This window comes from Sebastes fasciatus, chromosome 9 (genome assembly GCF_043250625.1).
Source record: "Sebastes fasciatus isolate fSebFas1 chromosome 9, fSebFas1.pri, whole genome shotgun sequence".
NCBI classification, from domain to species: domain Eukaryota; kingdom Metazoa; phylum Chordata; class Actinopteri; order Perciformes; family Sebastidae; genus Sebastes; species Sebastes fasciatus.
Genome location: NC_133803.1, coordinates 12,269,705 through 12,285,618, shown reverse-complemented (window position 1 = coordinate 12,285,618; position 15,914 = coordinate 12,269,705). Strand labels below are relative to the sequence as shown.

The following is a 15,914-nucleotide window of genomic DNA, read 5'->3' as shown; positions in this document are numbered from 1 at the left end:
AATTACATTTGCTCCATTTCTACCTACTGCAGCTTTAATGTACTGTAGATGCTCAGCTTCCCGGTTGAGTCACTTATTTGTTTGAAGTGGGCTCTTCATCCTCAGTTGAACTTTTAATAATAATCCTTCCATCACTTCCCTACCTCAGGTCCCACCCGCTATTTGCAGCGCTGACCTTTAAAGCAGGAAGTTACTGTTAACACAGCTCCAGCAGCTGCAACGACAACCTGCTTTACAGCATTTTTCTCGTCAGGCGCAGCGCTTGTGCACATTTTTTCCTCTCACACGCTCAAAGTTAAGGTTTTACGGGGTTTCTGCCGCTTAAAAATCCTGACTTCAGTTCAACGGTGTCAAGCTCAAGGCCGCATCGGCTTCGTCGTTCGATGACAACTGCATATTGCAAAAATTCATTTTCATTCTGCACGATTTTCATTAACTGCGAACAGCGAAGGGAGAATATTACATAAACCTCTGATGTAATTTTCTGAGCATGACTCAAAGCACTGGGGGACCCCACGCAGAAGACACATCTCAAAGCTGGTTTTCTTTAACAAAAGACAACATTGCATACATTTATTAGGGATGGACGCCAATTTCCAAATACATGCAAATCACCATTGTCCTTTAAATGTAGTGTTGACATTATTGCAAACACTTGTCTCCCTGCTGTTTTGTGTATTATATTTTTATTATCTTAGGATAAAAAAAACATTAACAATTACATGGGATGCCTTGTTCTGCATAATTTAACGTATACACAGTGGGGACAGGAATGGCAATGCTTTAGACATCATCACAGCCTCTTCATAACCCCGCCCACCCCAAACCCACTGCCCGCATGCAGTTTGCACTGCACAAAGACCAAAAGTCACGTGAGACAGCCTGCAAAGAGCACAAGAAGCATTCACAGTAAAGGAGGATAGGATGGAGGGGAGGGAGAGTAAAAGATGAGAGGAGAAAAGGAGGGGGGGAGAGAGGGAGTGAAACAAAGTGACTGCAGCACTGGCCTTGGTTTAGACAGGAGAAGGAGCAGCATAGTCCTGGTATATCTTTCTTCTCCCACACTTCAACTCCCGTCTCCTGATTGTGGTTTCCATTGTCTTTGACACAAAAAAGTTTTATATATGGTTGTATATATGTATATACATGTACGTATGTATATAGATATATATAAACACATTTATAGCTACAGCACCTTTTCCCATGGGGCAACAGTGTCAATACCTCGCACATGGTACATGGCCGTGCCAAAGAAAAAAAAGAAAAATAAAAAACAATATATTGGTCAGGATATTTATCTTTTTTTCCCTAAAAATGGCATTTGACATGATGATATTCTATTGCCGTCTGGGGGAGGGAAGGGACAAAGGTTCTTCTTTTGAGTTTATATTCAAGTTTTCTCCTTTTTTTTTTCTTGTGTATAATTTCTTCTTTTTCCTGTTGTTTTAAAAAGAGTTCACACTTTCGTGATTTGCGTGTGCTGCTCTTCATCAAAAGGTTCATTTTCCGGATCAGAGTCAGTGGTGTCAGAGTATCGATAATGGTCTGGCTCATTGTCGCTAACGTCCGGGGTGACGGATGTCGAAGTGCTTGCCTCGGAATTCGAAGGCTCCTCCACGGTTTTCGTAAAATACAACTTCACCTTGAAATGAAGAAAAAACACACTTCAGTCTGTGCAGTAAAAGAATAATCAAATCAAGTCTCATCATCGCTCTTTCCGTTACAGCAAACATAGTTAAAAACAGACAGACTTAAATCAATCCTTCTATCCAGAAAATATGTCAATGAAATCCTCACCTTGAAGTTTGGCGAGAAGTAGCGGTTAGCTTTGTCTTTGTTGGCCTTGTCCAAGTCGTTCTTAGTGAGCGTCAGGATGAGGTAGTCCCTGTCCCGGTCGCTTTCCCTGCCGCTGTCCCTGCAGCTGTCCCTGCACTCGGCGCTCTGCGGTTGGCCCGGTGCCGGTACCCCCTGCTGGCTGTCTGCATTGTTCACCGCCCCGTTCTCCAGCTTGTCCCCGCTCTCCTCTGGGGGTCCAGGGATGAAGAAGGTGTTCACCCAGAAGTGAAACATTTTGTCCTGGAGGTCAGAGGTGATGACATGTAATGAGAAATATGGAGCGAAATAGAGAATTCAAAAAGGAACTTTTCATTACGTTATGCTATATTTTTCTTATTGTCAACAAATCTCAATAAAAACTAAACCAACAAAAGGAATTAGTCCGTCTCTCAATACTTCCCAACCTTCCTACCCCGTCTGTAGCACTCGTCGTTGAGTCCATTTGTTTCTACTAAAGACGTGGATCTTTTAAAAACTGCTCAAATAGTTTCATTTTATTACTGATCTTTTACTTAAACACGAGTAAATGAAAAATTTGTTGGGGACTATTTTCCAACTGTGGATGAATGCACATTTGGTGCATTAGTGAGTATTTATGGCTCAGGACGGATCGACTCAAAATAAACGACAGTACCCTGCGGTTTTTAATAGTTTTACGACAACAAAAGAGGTCCATGGCACAGGAATAATCCATCATCAGGCTCTTGCAAAAAAAAAAAAAAAAAAAAAGAAGCTCTATTTACGTTTTTTGTATTTTCATGAGATTTGTTGACAAAGGGAAAAACAGAATGGCGCCAGCCTTTTTCTTTAAAAAAAAGCATAATGGTTGGCACCCAGCTAATGCCTTGTTCACACTACACGACTTTAGCCCTGATTCTTCGCTCCCTGACTCCCAGATCAGAGGCAAATCGCCGTTGGCTCGCCGTCCGCACATCGGCACATTTCAGATATCTAGCCTGCTAAATCTCTGGACCTGTCGGGGACTCCGGCCACGAGCTCCAGCCAATGAGAGCGCGAGACACAGGTTGAGGGGAAACCTGGGGTCGCCTGTAACAACAGGAACTTACAGTACTGTATGTGCTGCATTTGCAACATGGAGCAAAGTTGTGTTACACCTGGAGGAGTGTAGAAACAGGCGTTTTTGTAAACACGTGCAAACAACATTAGCAGTGTGTCTCGCGTATGGTATCACGTCATTTACTGTGTATTTGTCGTGTGTGTGTTTGTGACAAAATGTAGTTTGGGGACCTCATTGAGGATTTCTCACGGTGGAAGTGTGTGACCCCCCCTGTCGCCGGTCAGTCATGTAGTGTGAAAACCACAACGACTTTAAGACTCCCGATTACAAGACAGCGAGTTGTGTAGTGTGAACAGTACAGCGATCTGATGACTTTGACAGTCTTGTAGTGTGAACTTAGCTTGAGTGAGAAAACGTTCAGTCAAATGCCTACTTATTGTTCAATACAATACAATACAATGTACACAATCAACAGCTGAGAAAAAAAAAAAGACAAGGCAACTAACCTTCTTCATCATCTTATTCTGTTTATGGAAGAACTCCACTTTGATATCTCCGCAAACCGGCAGCGGCTGGGGGAATTCGAAAAACATGTGCTTGTCCTCGCGCCGCGTGTGAGCGGGGTTCGACGTGTGAATCTTCACTTTCAGCTGGTACACCACAAACTGGGGATCTGCAAGAAAAAGAGTCAACGTTGCACCGGAGGGGGGCACGATTGTGAGATTCGGGAGAGAGAGAGAGAGAGAGAAAAAAAAAAAAAAAAAAAGAGACAGAAAACACAAGAAGAAGAAAAGTGAGTGACAGGAGGAGCGGGGAGTGAAATCAAGAGGGCAAGACAGGATACCAGTGTTATTGCATGAGTTTGACAAAAAAGAAAAAACAGCACAGCACACCACCAACTCTCCCCTCTGAATACGTGCAAAACATTATGTTAACATTATGGAGGGGGAAAGGGGAAAATGTAACACCCAAAGAGACCCAGAACCAGAGGCATACGACCCTATTCTGATAGACGGTCACGGTTTGGTCTTGGACCAGCGCAACACGTAGCATATATAATTTAACCCTTCCTTCTTCCTGTCAGGGTGGGGGTGGTGTTGGAGATGACTTCATATAGAAACTAGTCCTATCCTGCTAGGCAACATGTCCATACCTCAGCCTGCTCCTGCCTGGTGGATCTCTGGGGCCATATAAAAGCAAATGAGTGAAATGATAATAATGGATGAAAGGCTCATTTACCCCAATGCCAATTCCCTTTCTTGAAGCCCTGAGGGGTCGGCTCGCTCCTGTTTTTAACGGTACTGTCCCCTTAGAGAGAAAGAAGGCAGATTATCACAAACAGGACCTGGCTGGCCCGTCAGGGGCTTGACAGCACAGCAGTTACAAACACAAGAGCTCTACACAAATATTTGCATCTAACATAGCTTTTTCTTAAAAACAACATACAGTACGTGGCTTTAAAGTGAGGGTGTGCATCTGAACATATTGGTGTTTGTGTTGTGAGATGCACAAAGGGGAAGGAGGAAAAGGGGGAACTTGAGATCGAGGACGACCACAAAACATCAGTTGTCTCTTTGGTGAATTTAACAAACGTGAAATGTGTCTATGTTGAGTTATTTGTAACAGAATTATCAAACTAGATGCTCCTCTTTTATGGCTGTGGTGAGCTAGAAACCTGAGGCTAGAAAAGGGTGATGTGAGTGTGTGTGTGTGTGTGTGTGTGTATACATGTGTTAAGACGTCAAACTCAGAATAGGGCCTTGTGTTAGGAGGAAAAGAGAAGGATCAATACAGTCAGGGGATGTTCAGCACAGTCAGGTGTTAAGGGCGAAAAAGCCACAGAAATTAAGGAAGGAGAGGCGCTTTTTCTGACCCGACAGTTAAAAATGGTCGGATACAAAAAAAGGCACAACGTTGTGTGACTCAGACACATTGAGAAAAAAAAAAGAAGTTTTTTTTTTCCCTCCTAAAACCATAGAAACCTATTTAACAATAAAAACACACAGCATTAACATGTTGAGAAAATACAGACATGCACAATAAAAAATACATTTCTGCTGAAAGGAGAAAAAGCGTCATTATCTGATTTTTACCGACAAAAGGTCTCACAAATGTCTCCGTGGGGACGACTTCATTTGAATTATAAGTTGTGGAAAGCTAAAATCAGTTTTGGTATCAGCACAATTTGAAAAATCAAGCACAATCTTGAGTCCAACTGTCTGTAACGCTGCCACTGAACACAGGCGACAACAAGTGCCACTGTTTGCACACACACCATTTTACAACGAAGTCGTACCACTCAAGCTCCGAGCAAACACGCAGTGATATGTAAATACTCACAACTGAAGCCAACTACAGTGACTTATTAATACGTGTGTGTGCAAAATAAAATCACTGACCACAATATTTAATTCCTTTAAACCAGCAGTAGGCAGAATACTTTTCACATCATTGGGCAAAAATTCCATAATAACCTTTCAGCATATTGTAATTCAAGTGTTCTGAGAGAAAACTAGACTTCTGCACCTCCTCACGGCTCTGTTTTCAGGCTATAAACAATCTAGCCCGTGACGGGAGACTTTGGCCAATCACAGGTCATTTCAGAGAGAGAGAGAGAGCGTTCCTATTGGCTGTTCATTCAACAGACGCAGCTGTCAATCACTCTTGAACTCCGATCAAATGGTAAAACTAGGCAGCGCTGATCAAATATGAATCAATATTCTGTTACTGCAATACCTATTTCTCGCCTCAAATGTTTTCAGAAACATCTTGTAGTGTACTGTTTAGATGTAAAATGAGAAAGTTTAGCTCCGGCAGGTGGGCGGTGCTTGGTATTTCCCTCAAATGATCTCAACATGGCTTGCCGGGTCACAGATTTTCTCATTTTACAGCTAAACAGTACACTACAAGATGATTCTGAAAACATTTGAGGCGAGAAATAGGTATTGCAGTAACAGAATATTGATTCATATTAGATCAGTGCTGCCTAGTTTGACCGTTTGATCGGAGTTCGCGAGTGATTGTCAGCTGCTCAGAGACGGCAAGGCTCCAGCTCGGCTCTGATTGGTTATTTTCCTCCGGTCTGTGAAATCTTGCAGATGCCATTAGGAGCACCGGAGGACACAGAGGAACATGATTTTTCTCAGATTATCTGTCTCATGAACTACGGTCAGGATATAGTGACCGTTTTATAAAAACAACTTTTTTTTTGTTCAAACTTGCCTACTGCTGCTTTAATGACTTTAAGTTACTTCCTGGTTGTGCGTGTGTGTAAAGCACATAAAACTTATCTGGCTTTTACTGTGCTGTCTAGTGTGTGCGTGCAGTTTACTTCCCTCGTGCAGGGCTTTAAGTGCTCTACACTGTTTAAACAGAGCATATTGTAATTCTCTGAATACTGTGCATAAAGTATGACACAGCAGAAAATGAACAAATGAAACTTGACTCCTATAAAAAGGCAATCCTCATGGAAGGTAAAAATACTTATAAAAAGATGATTCAACTTTGCAATTTGACCATCTCAGAAAACCTCCAATTTCTGTTTTCATGTGCTTTACTTGAGCAAGAGAAGCCAAAGAAAAGACATCCTATGATCCTAACGACATTTCAAAATGTCATTAGGACAAACAAGGGGGATCTGATTGAAAATGATTTTCTTTTTTTTAAGTGGGCAGAGTATGAGTGGGCCTTGTTGTAAGCAGCAACAAGAGGACTTAATCAATAAGACACGGCGAATTCAGCCACACTTGATTTTTAAAACCCCCGGCACAGAGGACGACTCAACTCTACCACTGCTGACCTGCTCTGTTCCACAGTGCTACACTGCAGCGTGGGTTGAGCCCTACAGTGCACAACACATCCAAGGCTGTCGTTCCATTTGAACAGCGGCGTGCATGCCTACGCCCTAGTTTGGAGTTAAAGTTGAACATTGAGCGTGACTCACTGCAGGTGCCCCCGCTGAACATAGGGAGAGTCTCGAACACCATTTTGTGGAAGAGGAGCGCCACCGGCTTGTACTCTAGCTGGTTCTTCAGTAGGTAGCTGTAGTAGTAGACGTAGCGCCGCTGGCTCGGGATCGTTACTCCCTGCAACAACACGAGACAATGTTTAGACATCCTGAACGTACAAAATGTGTTTTTAAGTGTTTGCAACTAGAGCTGAAACTAAAAATGACTCAATCATTTGAGTCACTTTTAAAGCAAAAACAAATGCCAAATATTTTCCGGGACCAGCTCCGTAAAAATATTTCCTGCTGTTCTGTTTTATATCATTGTAAACTGAATATCTGTAGATTTTTAAGTATTTGAATATGTCAAAACATCTTTCACAATTTACCGACAAAAAGATGGAAATCATTAATTTCAGCCTTATTTGCAACAACTGATCTGAAGTGATAAACAGCTGCAGTGTTGAGACATTTGGTCTCAGATTGATATCTCACCTTCTTGTCCCTTGTCCTGACTTCTCCGTAAAAGTCGAGCGCTTCTTGGGCCTCCAGGAATTTTCCGCGATGGAGGAGATAGGCGCAGATCATGACGCCGGTGCGGCCCTTCCCGGCCTTACAGTGGATGGCCGCCACGTGATTGTCATCCTCGCTGAGCCACTGGTCCAGGTCTTCACAAAACGGCTTAATTAGCTCCAGCTGAGGAGGGTTGTGGTCTTCGAAGGGGTACTGTGCAACTGATGCGTGGCGGGGACGCGGGCCCACGCAAAGTTGTAACCAGAGAGGGAAAAAAGGAAACGTGGACACAGAGCAGACAGGTCAGAGGAGACAAGACGGGGGAGGAAGACGCAGTGGACATTTCGTGGGAATTTATCCAACATTGTGTGTCATCAGGCTTTTAGGTCAGACAGTTTATTTTAAGATGGAGAGCATCTATAGGATATATAAAAGGAGCCTACCTCTGCAGTTAAATTTGGCAGCATCGTAGTGTCTTTCTGCGCAGCTGAAATGGGGAAGAACAAAATCCAGTTAGCGAAACACACAGAGGAAGTTATTAAGTGAACAAAGGAACGAGCAAAATGTGGAACACTTACAGGTTGTAGATTTTGTAATGGTTTTTATGCTTTGAATCCAAAAACCTGTTTGCAGGAGAGAACAGGATATATTTATATGAGCTCAACTGCCAGAGCAAAAACACAGACGCAAATATTCGTACATTCTTACAACTCACCGTACTACATCGTCTATATTGTTTCTGTACACGCCTTCGAGTCTCTCTGCTGGAAAGCCCATTGCAATGATGTTGGGGTAGATATCTGTTCAGGCGGGGGTCAAGGAAATGTACAATATGCATGGCTGTGGAAATCAAGCCTTTTTCAGAGAAGAAGGCATGAAAGCGGCATTACCAAGACACCCAGCGCCACATCTTTAACTTGAAGAATAAGTAGGTCTGCCTATGCTTTCAACAGCTATGCAACAAAAAAAAAGAAGCATTTCTTCATTTAAAAGAAGTTACAATTAATAAGAATTTTCCATTAGAGCACAATTACAAGAATGCATAGACGGGCAGCCGAGCGTGAAAAAGTTTCAGCCAATGTCAATATGAGGGTGTCATTGTAGTTATATGGATAGATGGGTGTGCAGAGGAGGGGCGCTGATCAGTGTGTGTGTGTGTGTGTGTGTGTGTTGTGACAGATGGCCTTGACAGTGAGGAGCAGGCAGAGAGGACAGGAGTAACAGCGCTCCTGCACGAGCCAGGCCCACATGTGGGTGCACGAGGACAGTCTCCGCTCCCTGACCTGCATTTATTTTTAGAGCCCAAAGTTATATTGGGACGATCGCAAATGTTCGGCTTATCTCTCTTTCGAGCTCGGCCGGGACGATTTGAATATCAATGAGATCGAACACAGGCAACATAAAAACTCACACGGTAGAAAAAAAAAAAAAAAAAGAAAAAAAAAAACTTTGGGTTTTTATGCCTTGCAGGTTGCAGCAGAAGGTAGTTGCGTTTCTATGACTTGCAGACACAAGTGGAAAGCAACACTTTACCGAACCACAAACACCAAACTCCACTGAAGGTTTAACTTCTGGTTGCACCACCTTGCCCGTGCTACACCTGCTCTTTAAAAGTTACCTAACACCATCAAGCTCCGTATTTCAGCGCAGGATAGTGATGGAAAAGGTCGTGGCCGATCATACGGTGACATACGTGCAATCTTAAAAAAAGGCACACATTAGTGTCATGTCGCGGATAAAAGAATAATTGAGTTGGCACGCATGTCTTTGAGGCTGAGCTGCAACGCCTACCTGTAACTGAAATCTGCTTGTCGCCATAAGCCGTGGGATTTCACACTTTAACCGCCGTCTAAAGGGCAACCTTTTTACACTTCCTGTGCCACGGTGTCAAAAATAGAAAAGCTGAATATTTCTTATTAGATGCGTCTGGTTCATTTTGAGCAGACCTTATTTTCCCCCCAGAGTCAAATCACTTTTGAACTGGTCAGAAAAATTTGACACGCATCTGAAAACTCTGGCTTAGCTCGTGTGCACACATGCAAGTACCTGCGCGTGCAAAAACACCCAAGAACAACCCTTTTCATGGTGCACAGTGCACACACACACACACACACACACACACACACAGTACACTGTTCAATGAGTAGACCTGCTAAAAATATTGGAATCCAGAACAAGGAGACACATATCCAAAGATTAATGTAACAAATGACGATCTTCAATAAAGCCCCAGTAAGAGGAATTCATTAGGTGTCTCAATGCAGCTCTATGCAGCTGAGGTAGGGGTGTGCAATATATTGAATATGCTCGATGTGTGCGGCTTGTTCTACGTGGGATGGAGTAAATGACCATCACGCCGGCATGAGACCTGCTTTGGCGTTTTGCTTCTCCTGTGGCTCTCTCGTGTGGCGTATGAGGATGGATAGGCGTATGAGGCGTGCTTTTTTTGTATCTGGAAGGAAGCAGGGAACAGGGAAAGCGCCTGGAGAGAGTGAAAGAAGTTAAGCGCCAAAGCGAGTTTCTAACGTGTTGAGGTTGGAAAAGGTGATGGAAGATGCCACTTCGAAAAAGACGGTCAAGCTAGCCCCCTCCTTGTATATAGAGTGCAGCCTCGTTGTGTATACTTGCGTTCATGCGACTGTGGTGTAGTTCGTTTATAGACAATTGTTAGCTTTTTACTTCTGCCGATTGCATTCACGCTTCAAAAATCATAAAAGTGGGGTTACTTTGTGAAGATTATCTAGCTGAATAAAACGTGGAAGTATCATAAACTTGTGTTTGCCACAGACTTTCTTTTCTGCAATAATCCAAAACACAATGGAAAAATCCCATTGGCTTTTAGTCGAGGGAACCAGGGCGATGCTAACTTACGGATTGGTCTACAAAAATACGTCATTCCTGCAGCACTCTATACTGGGCATTACTGTACGAGCGTGCAAGAACTGGCTTCAAAATAAAAACGACCACGAATTAACTTAAAAGTAAAAGTGATCTTCCGGTGAATGAGATTGGCAATTTCACATAAATTCAATAAGTCAGTCAGTATGTCAATAATAAATAAAACAAAATGAATAAACATTAAATAATAAATATAATGAATGATAATTAAAAGAACCAACACCTGCAACAAAAATGAATTTCAATTGTTTGAATAATTAAATCAAACTTAATAAGAATACATTTCCAAAGACCAACCTGACTTCAATATGGCAGTATACCACCTCAGAGTGCTCAGGTTAGTTTGCTAGAATGATCACACTGGTATGATAACAACGCATCAAAGGGTAATGTCATTTAAGAGAAAATATGAAAATAGAGATATATATATCGTATATTGCGATATAGCCTAAAAATATCGAGATATTGTTTATAAGCCATATCACCCAGCCTTAAGCTGAGGTATATTCAACACAGGCCTTGATGCCTGAATCCAACAAGCCCAATAGCAAATCTATGGTATTATTTGCATACTGCCAAGCTACTCCCCTGTAGCTCACGACAGAGAAGCCTATCTGTCCATACTGTGCCATAATCCCGTTCATTAATGCCTCAAAGGCCTAATTAGGAGCCAAATACAGCTTTTCTAATGCTATTTGATGGGCTATGCTAACCCTTGGACCTACTGGCAAAGTGATCCCAGTCGGTCTATTCTAAGTGTTTTTAAAAAGCTCCAGAGCTCCCAGGAGAGCCTCAGCCCAGGGCATGGGGGGCTTGGTCTCTGCAGCTGGGAGGAAACGCACATACGGGACCCCCGACGGAAGCTCCAAGCAGGAGGGAAAAAAAAAAAAAAAAGAAAGAAAATCTGCCGTTTCAGGCACGCCTTTTCTTTAAAGCCAGCCCTGCCTCGGCTCTATGCATACGCCAAATCCACAACTGAGAGCAAGGGAGAGGGGGAAAAGGGAGAGTGGGAACCGGCGAGCGCTGAGTGAGGAGGGGGTGGGGAGGACAGGAAAGGAGGAGAGCAGAGGAAAGGGGGCAAGCAGAGGGAGGGAGAATTAGAGTGGGAGTAGTAAAGAAAAAGAGCAAAGGAGAGGTGGTGGGTTGAGAGGGTAAGAGAGGGAGAGAGCACTCAGACGGCAACGCTGATACAAGATCACTGGCAACTCTATTTTAAGGGCAATTCCCAGAACTGTGATACTGCATTACATAACTGCAGAGAACCCATATTGTTTTTAGACACCGTGCCAAAAATGATAAAAAGGATGGTTAGAAAGGGCCCACATCTGAACAAGAGGAGACTTCAAGCCAAAGAAAGATGCCACTTTGGAGTGATGTGCCCCCTTCACACCTGCACAAAGCTCTAGAGGCAGCTCGAGTAGTGCCACAAGCTTCACCACATTAGAAAACCTTTCGGGGAATCATCTGATCAAATATTGTGATGCACAGGTCGCAGCATCCGGAATCACACACAGCCCAGCTGACACTTCAGTTCAATATGTTATCTATAGTATTGAGTCAAGGTAACTAGCACTCAGCTTTACATTTCCATTCTTCTACTAAAAAAAACCCTGCTACTACCACCAAGTTCATGCAACAATACTGATGATAACCAAAGCAAATTATGTCCAAAAATATAAATACCTCGGCCTGTTTAAATGACATGCTGTGATAGGGATGCAATTTATCGACTAATCTGCCAAATACTTTTCTCGATTAGTCAATTAATCACTTGGCCTGTCAAGTGTAAAAAATAAGAAAAAATGACCACCACTATTTCCCAGAGCTCAATTTGAAATCTTCAAATGAACTTGTTTTGTCCGACCAGCAGCCCAAAACACAAAGATATTCACTTCAATCTGAGAAAACCAGAAAATGTGCACATTTAAGAAGCCGAAAGCAGGGATTTTTTTGCATTTAAAAAACACATGAAAATCATCAAAATGTATTACACGACTACTTGTTTCAGCTTTGCAAATCAGAAATATAAGACTAAGGACTGAAAAGGCCGAAAAAGGCGTTTTCAAATCCTGATAAAGTAAAGTATGAATCCAAACTATAACCATGACCCCACTCTCAGTATTGTCACACATTATGTTCTGCAGTTAGCTGGCCATGGTCAACCACATTAGTTCCTAATCTAGTTTCTCACCGGCCAAAAAACTGAAAGTACAAACTTCAGTAGCAGCGATACTGCACTTAGGGAAGCAGGTCAACTATTATCAGTGGTACAGATGAGAAATGAGTCCTGCAGAAGGGCCTGAAATAGCAATTCTTAAAAGCTGGAAATGATTGTATCTCCATTAAAAGGGAAAGGAAAAAAAAATTTAATTAGATTTTCAAAGATTTGTTGAAATCCATCAATGAATACTCACCCATAGAGGACACAGCTGAGGTAAAGGAAAGGTGAGGGGTTAGCTTACATCAGGGATGCAAGTCTTTTCAGCATCATAAACCTACTATATAATGAAATTAAACAATCTAGATGTATAAATATGTAAAAAAAAAGCATACAGAGATAAATCCATCTATTTAAAAATTCTGACTTAATGCCACTAACAATTTCACAACCTCGAGCTAGGTCCACCTCTGGGTGACTGCTTTGCAAGTTAAATGAAATGAAATATATACAATCTAGATGTATAGATATAAAAAAGCATACAGACACCATCTATCTGCCTTTAAACCAGCTGATTAAAAAAAAAAAAGCTAATGCCACTAACAATTTCACAGCTAGGTCCACCTCTCCGTGACTGCTATGCAAGTTAAATGAAATTAAATATATACAATCTAGATGTATAAATATAAAAAAGCATACAGACACCATCTATCTGCTTTCAAACCAGCTGATTAAAAAAAAAAACTGAATTAATGCCACTAACAATTTCACAGCTAGGTCCACCTCTGGGTGACTGCTATGCAAGTTAAATGAAATTAAACATATACAATCTAGATGTATAATATAAAAAAAGCATACAGACACCATCTATCTGCCTTTAAACCAGCTGATTAAAAAAAAAAAAAAAGCTAATGCCACTAACAATTTCACAGCTAGGTCCACCTCTGGGTGACTGCTATGCAAGTTAAATGAAATTAAATATATACAATCTAGATGTATAATATAAAAAAAAGCATAGACACCATCTATCTGCCTTTAAACCAGCTGATTAAAAAAAAAAACTGAATTAATGCCACTAACAATCTCACAGCTAGGTCCACCTCTGGGTGACTGCTATGCAAGTTAAATGCCCTTTTTTTCTCTCCAAACACACATTAATAGTCCAGTTGAACGGGGGTTTTCCAGGCTATAATGTGACTGTGACATTTTATGCGTGCTGGTTTGACAGATCCACCATCTTTCAAACATGCTGGGGTGACAGCAAAAGCTGCTGCTGTCTGACCAAAACTAGCCAGCTAGCTCCAGTAAGTAGCAGGAGGAAGCTAACTAACTACCTCACACTGACAGGTCTGCTTCCAGTTCTGCTACTAGTACACATTATTACTGCTTAATGTCCTGTAGAAAATGAGAACCACACAAAAGGAAGGATACATGTTAAGTCCAGGTCGAAGCCATCCTCTTGATATCTCCTTTTGTTCCGGCTGACCATTTCTTTTATAATCGCAGCCATTGTAGCAGGTTGACAGGAGTCTATAAGGAGGGTTTTCTAGTATCTGTGTCGCAGTCGGTGGGTCTCGGGTCCTTTTCGCAGAGAGAGAAGACGGTGCTAGCCAGCAGCAGAGCTAGCAGTGGCTGTAGGATTAGAAAGGCTTCTCTGGATCATAAAGACGAGGCCTTCTTGCTCTGCTGCTTCCTCCGCTACAGGCCCAGACTTTTCTCCCCCAATCCTGCAACTCGTCTTGCAAAAAAAAAAGCCCCGATTTAAATACATGCAGTTGTCCTTTTTAGATACACGGTCCAACGAGAAGAAGAAGAAGACGACGATGGCTCAATGAGACAGCGATGAAGAGGATGGAGAGAACAATATATATCCAAGTCACACACTGTAGAACGCAGCTAGATAGCTTAGCAACCAGCTAGCTTAGCAACCAGCTAGCTTAGCAACAATAGCTATGGCTACCTCCTCCTCGTTCGATCCGAAAAGCCTCCTCTAACGAGTCAACATTGTCATCGACTGATTGCCAAAGAAATACATGTGAAAAAAAGAAAGTGACAGGCTCCACCTTGAGTATATACGGGACTTATACAAAGATGAGCAATCTGCAGAGATTTGTTTGACAGTTTCCGTCCCGGGGAATCATCTTTCTTCTTCTTCTTCTTCTTCTTCTTCTCCTCTCGCTCTCTCTCTCTCTCTCTCTCTCTCTGCTCCAGCTGAACTCTCTTCAGGCTCCCATCATGGCCTCCCTCCACCGAAGAAGGAAAAAAAGAAGGTAGAGCAGGCTGGGATTTTTTAACACAACAAATATCACTCCGCTGTCACTATATAGTTCCACGCAGTTTTAATTAAAAACCACGCAAAATGCAGCGTTAACTTATATTGTTTTAATAATTAATATTAGATGATAACCAAAAAATACTTATAAGTGTTTTAACCATAAAAAAAGCGTACAATAATGGAGTTATTTTTTTGTGCTTCTAGGCGGAAGGATATAAAAGTGAGTCCGCATGCGACGCTCCCCCTTCTGTCAAAGTGATCACGTGTTGCTGTAATTAGGGAAGTTTCCAACATATAATGTCACTTTTTTGTGGTTTTAAACTGTCATTTCAAGGCTGGAGAAAATATTTATTTTTTGTAACCTACTAGTGCATTTGTTTATGATTGCAGTGGAACATTTGTTTACTTTGTTGTGATTCATTTCCTGCTTCATACAATCTAACTGTTATTAATTGCATTGACCACAGACTGTAATTTTATGGTTAACATTGTTGTCATTGACGAACACTAACAGGGAATAAAAACATTACGTCATGCAAAATAAAATTAAATATACACTAATAACCTAAATATAAATATATATCATGATACATTAAGATAATAAAAATACAAAATAAATAATAATAATAATAATAATAATAATGAGAATAATAATATGAAATAAATAAAAATACAAAATAAATTATTAATAATAATAATAATAATAATAATAATAATGAGAATAATAATATAAAAAATACAAAATAAATAAATAATAATAATAATAATAATGAGAATAATAATAATATAATAATAATAATAATAATAATAATAATAATAATTAACTTTACAAACACACAAAGAAGTAATCAAAATGTTGGATGCATCCAAAGTATTTATCTTAAGTAAATTCCAGGATAAGGTTCTACGTGGCTTGGATTAGTCAAATAATCAATTAGTCAACCCACAGACAATCAAACGGCAAGCATTTTGATTATCGATAAATCGATCATTTTATTTTAATTGCCAGAATTTCACTGGTTCCAATTGCGTAAAACATTTGCTGTTTTATTTTTAATTCCTACCAGTACATTTATTATGATTGCAGTGGAAAATTTGTTTACTTTGTCGTGATTCATTTCCTGCTTCATACAATCTTCTCAAATTATTAATTGCATTTGACCACAGACTGTAATTTTATGGTAAACATTGTTGTCATTGACACACACACTAACAGGGAATGAAAATCATTACTAAAAACCTAAATAATTAATTATACAATTATCTGACG

The 15,914-nt window shown here is 41.0% G+C and overlaps 1 protein-coding gene across 2 annotated transcripts; it reads right to left on the bottom strand.

Moving 5' to 3' along the window:
• Nucleotides 1-669: 669 nt before the first annotated feature.
• Nucleotides 670-14,625, bottom strand: LOC141773918 (phosphatidylinositol 3,4,5-trisphosphate 3-phosphatase and dual-specificity protein phosphatase PTEN). Of its 2 annotated transcripts, XM_074646088.1 has the most exons (10): nucleotides 13,801-14,625; nucleotides 8,029-8,113; nucleotides 7,892-7,936; nucleotides 7,757-7,800; nucleotides 7,296-7,534; nucleotides 6,798-6,939; nucleotides 4,094-4,162; nucleotides 3,361-3,527; nucleotides 1,798-2,076; nucleotides 670-1,642 (listed from the first exon to the last, which is right to left on the bottom strand). In XM_074646088.1, the coding sequence occupies exons 1-10, from the start codon at nucleotides 13,877-13,879 to the stop codon at nucleotides 1,457-1,459; spliced, it is 1,335 nt and encodes a 444-aa protein (XP_074502189.1). In that variant the 5' UTR covers nucleotides 13,880-14,625; the 3' UTR covers nucleotides 670-1,456. The 2 variants fall into 2 exon arrangements, with proteins under 2 accessions (XP_074502189.1, XP_074502190.1); XM_074646089.1 differs by lacking the exon at nucleotides 4,094-4,162 and having other exon boundaries at nucleotides 13,801-14,622.
• Nucleotides 14,626-15,914: the final 1,289 nt, after the last annotated feature.

Bases quoted from the DNA above. Each gene is read 5' to 3' on its own strand.
- LOC141773918 (XM_074646088.1), bottom strand. From the start codon at position 13,879: ATGGCTGCGATTATAAAAGAAATGGTCAGCCGGAACAAAAGGAGATAT. The intron at 7,937-8,028 runs GTGAGTTGTAAG...TCCTGCAAACAG, and splicing joins AATATAGACGATGTAGTACG to GTTTTTGGATTCAAAGCATA. The intron at 3,528-4,093 runs GTAAATGAGCCT...TTTTTCTTGCAG, and splicing joins GAAAGGGAATTGGCATTGGG to ATCCCCAGTTTGTGGTGTAC.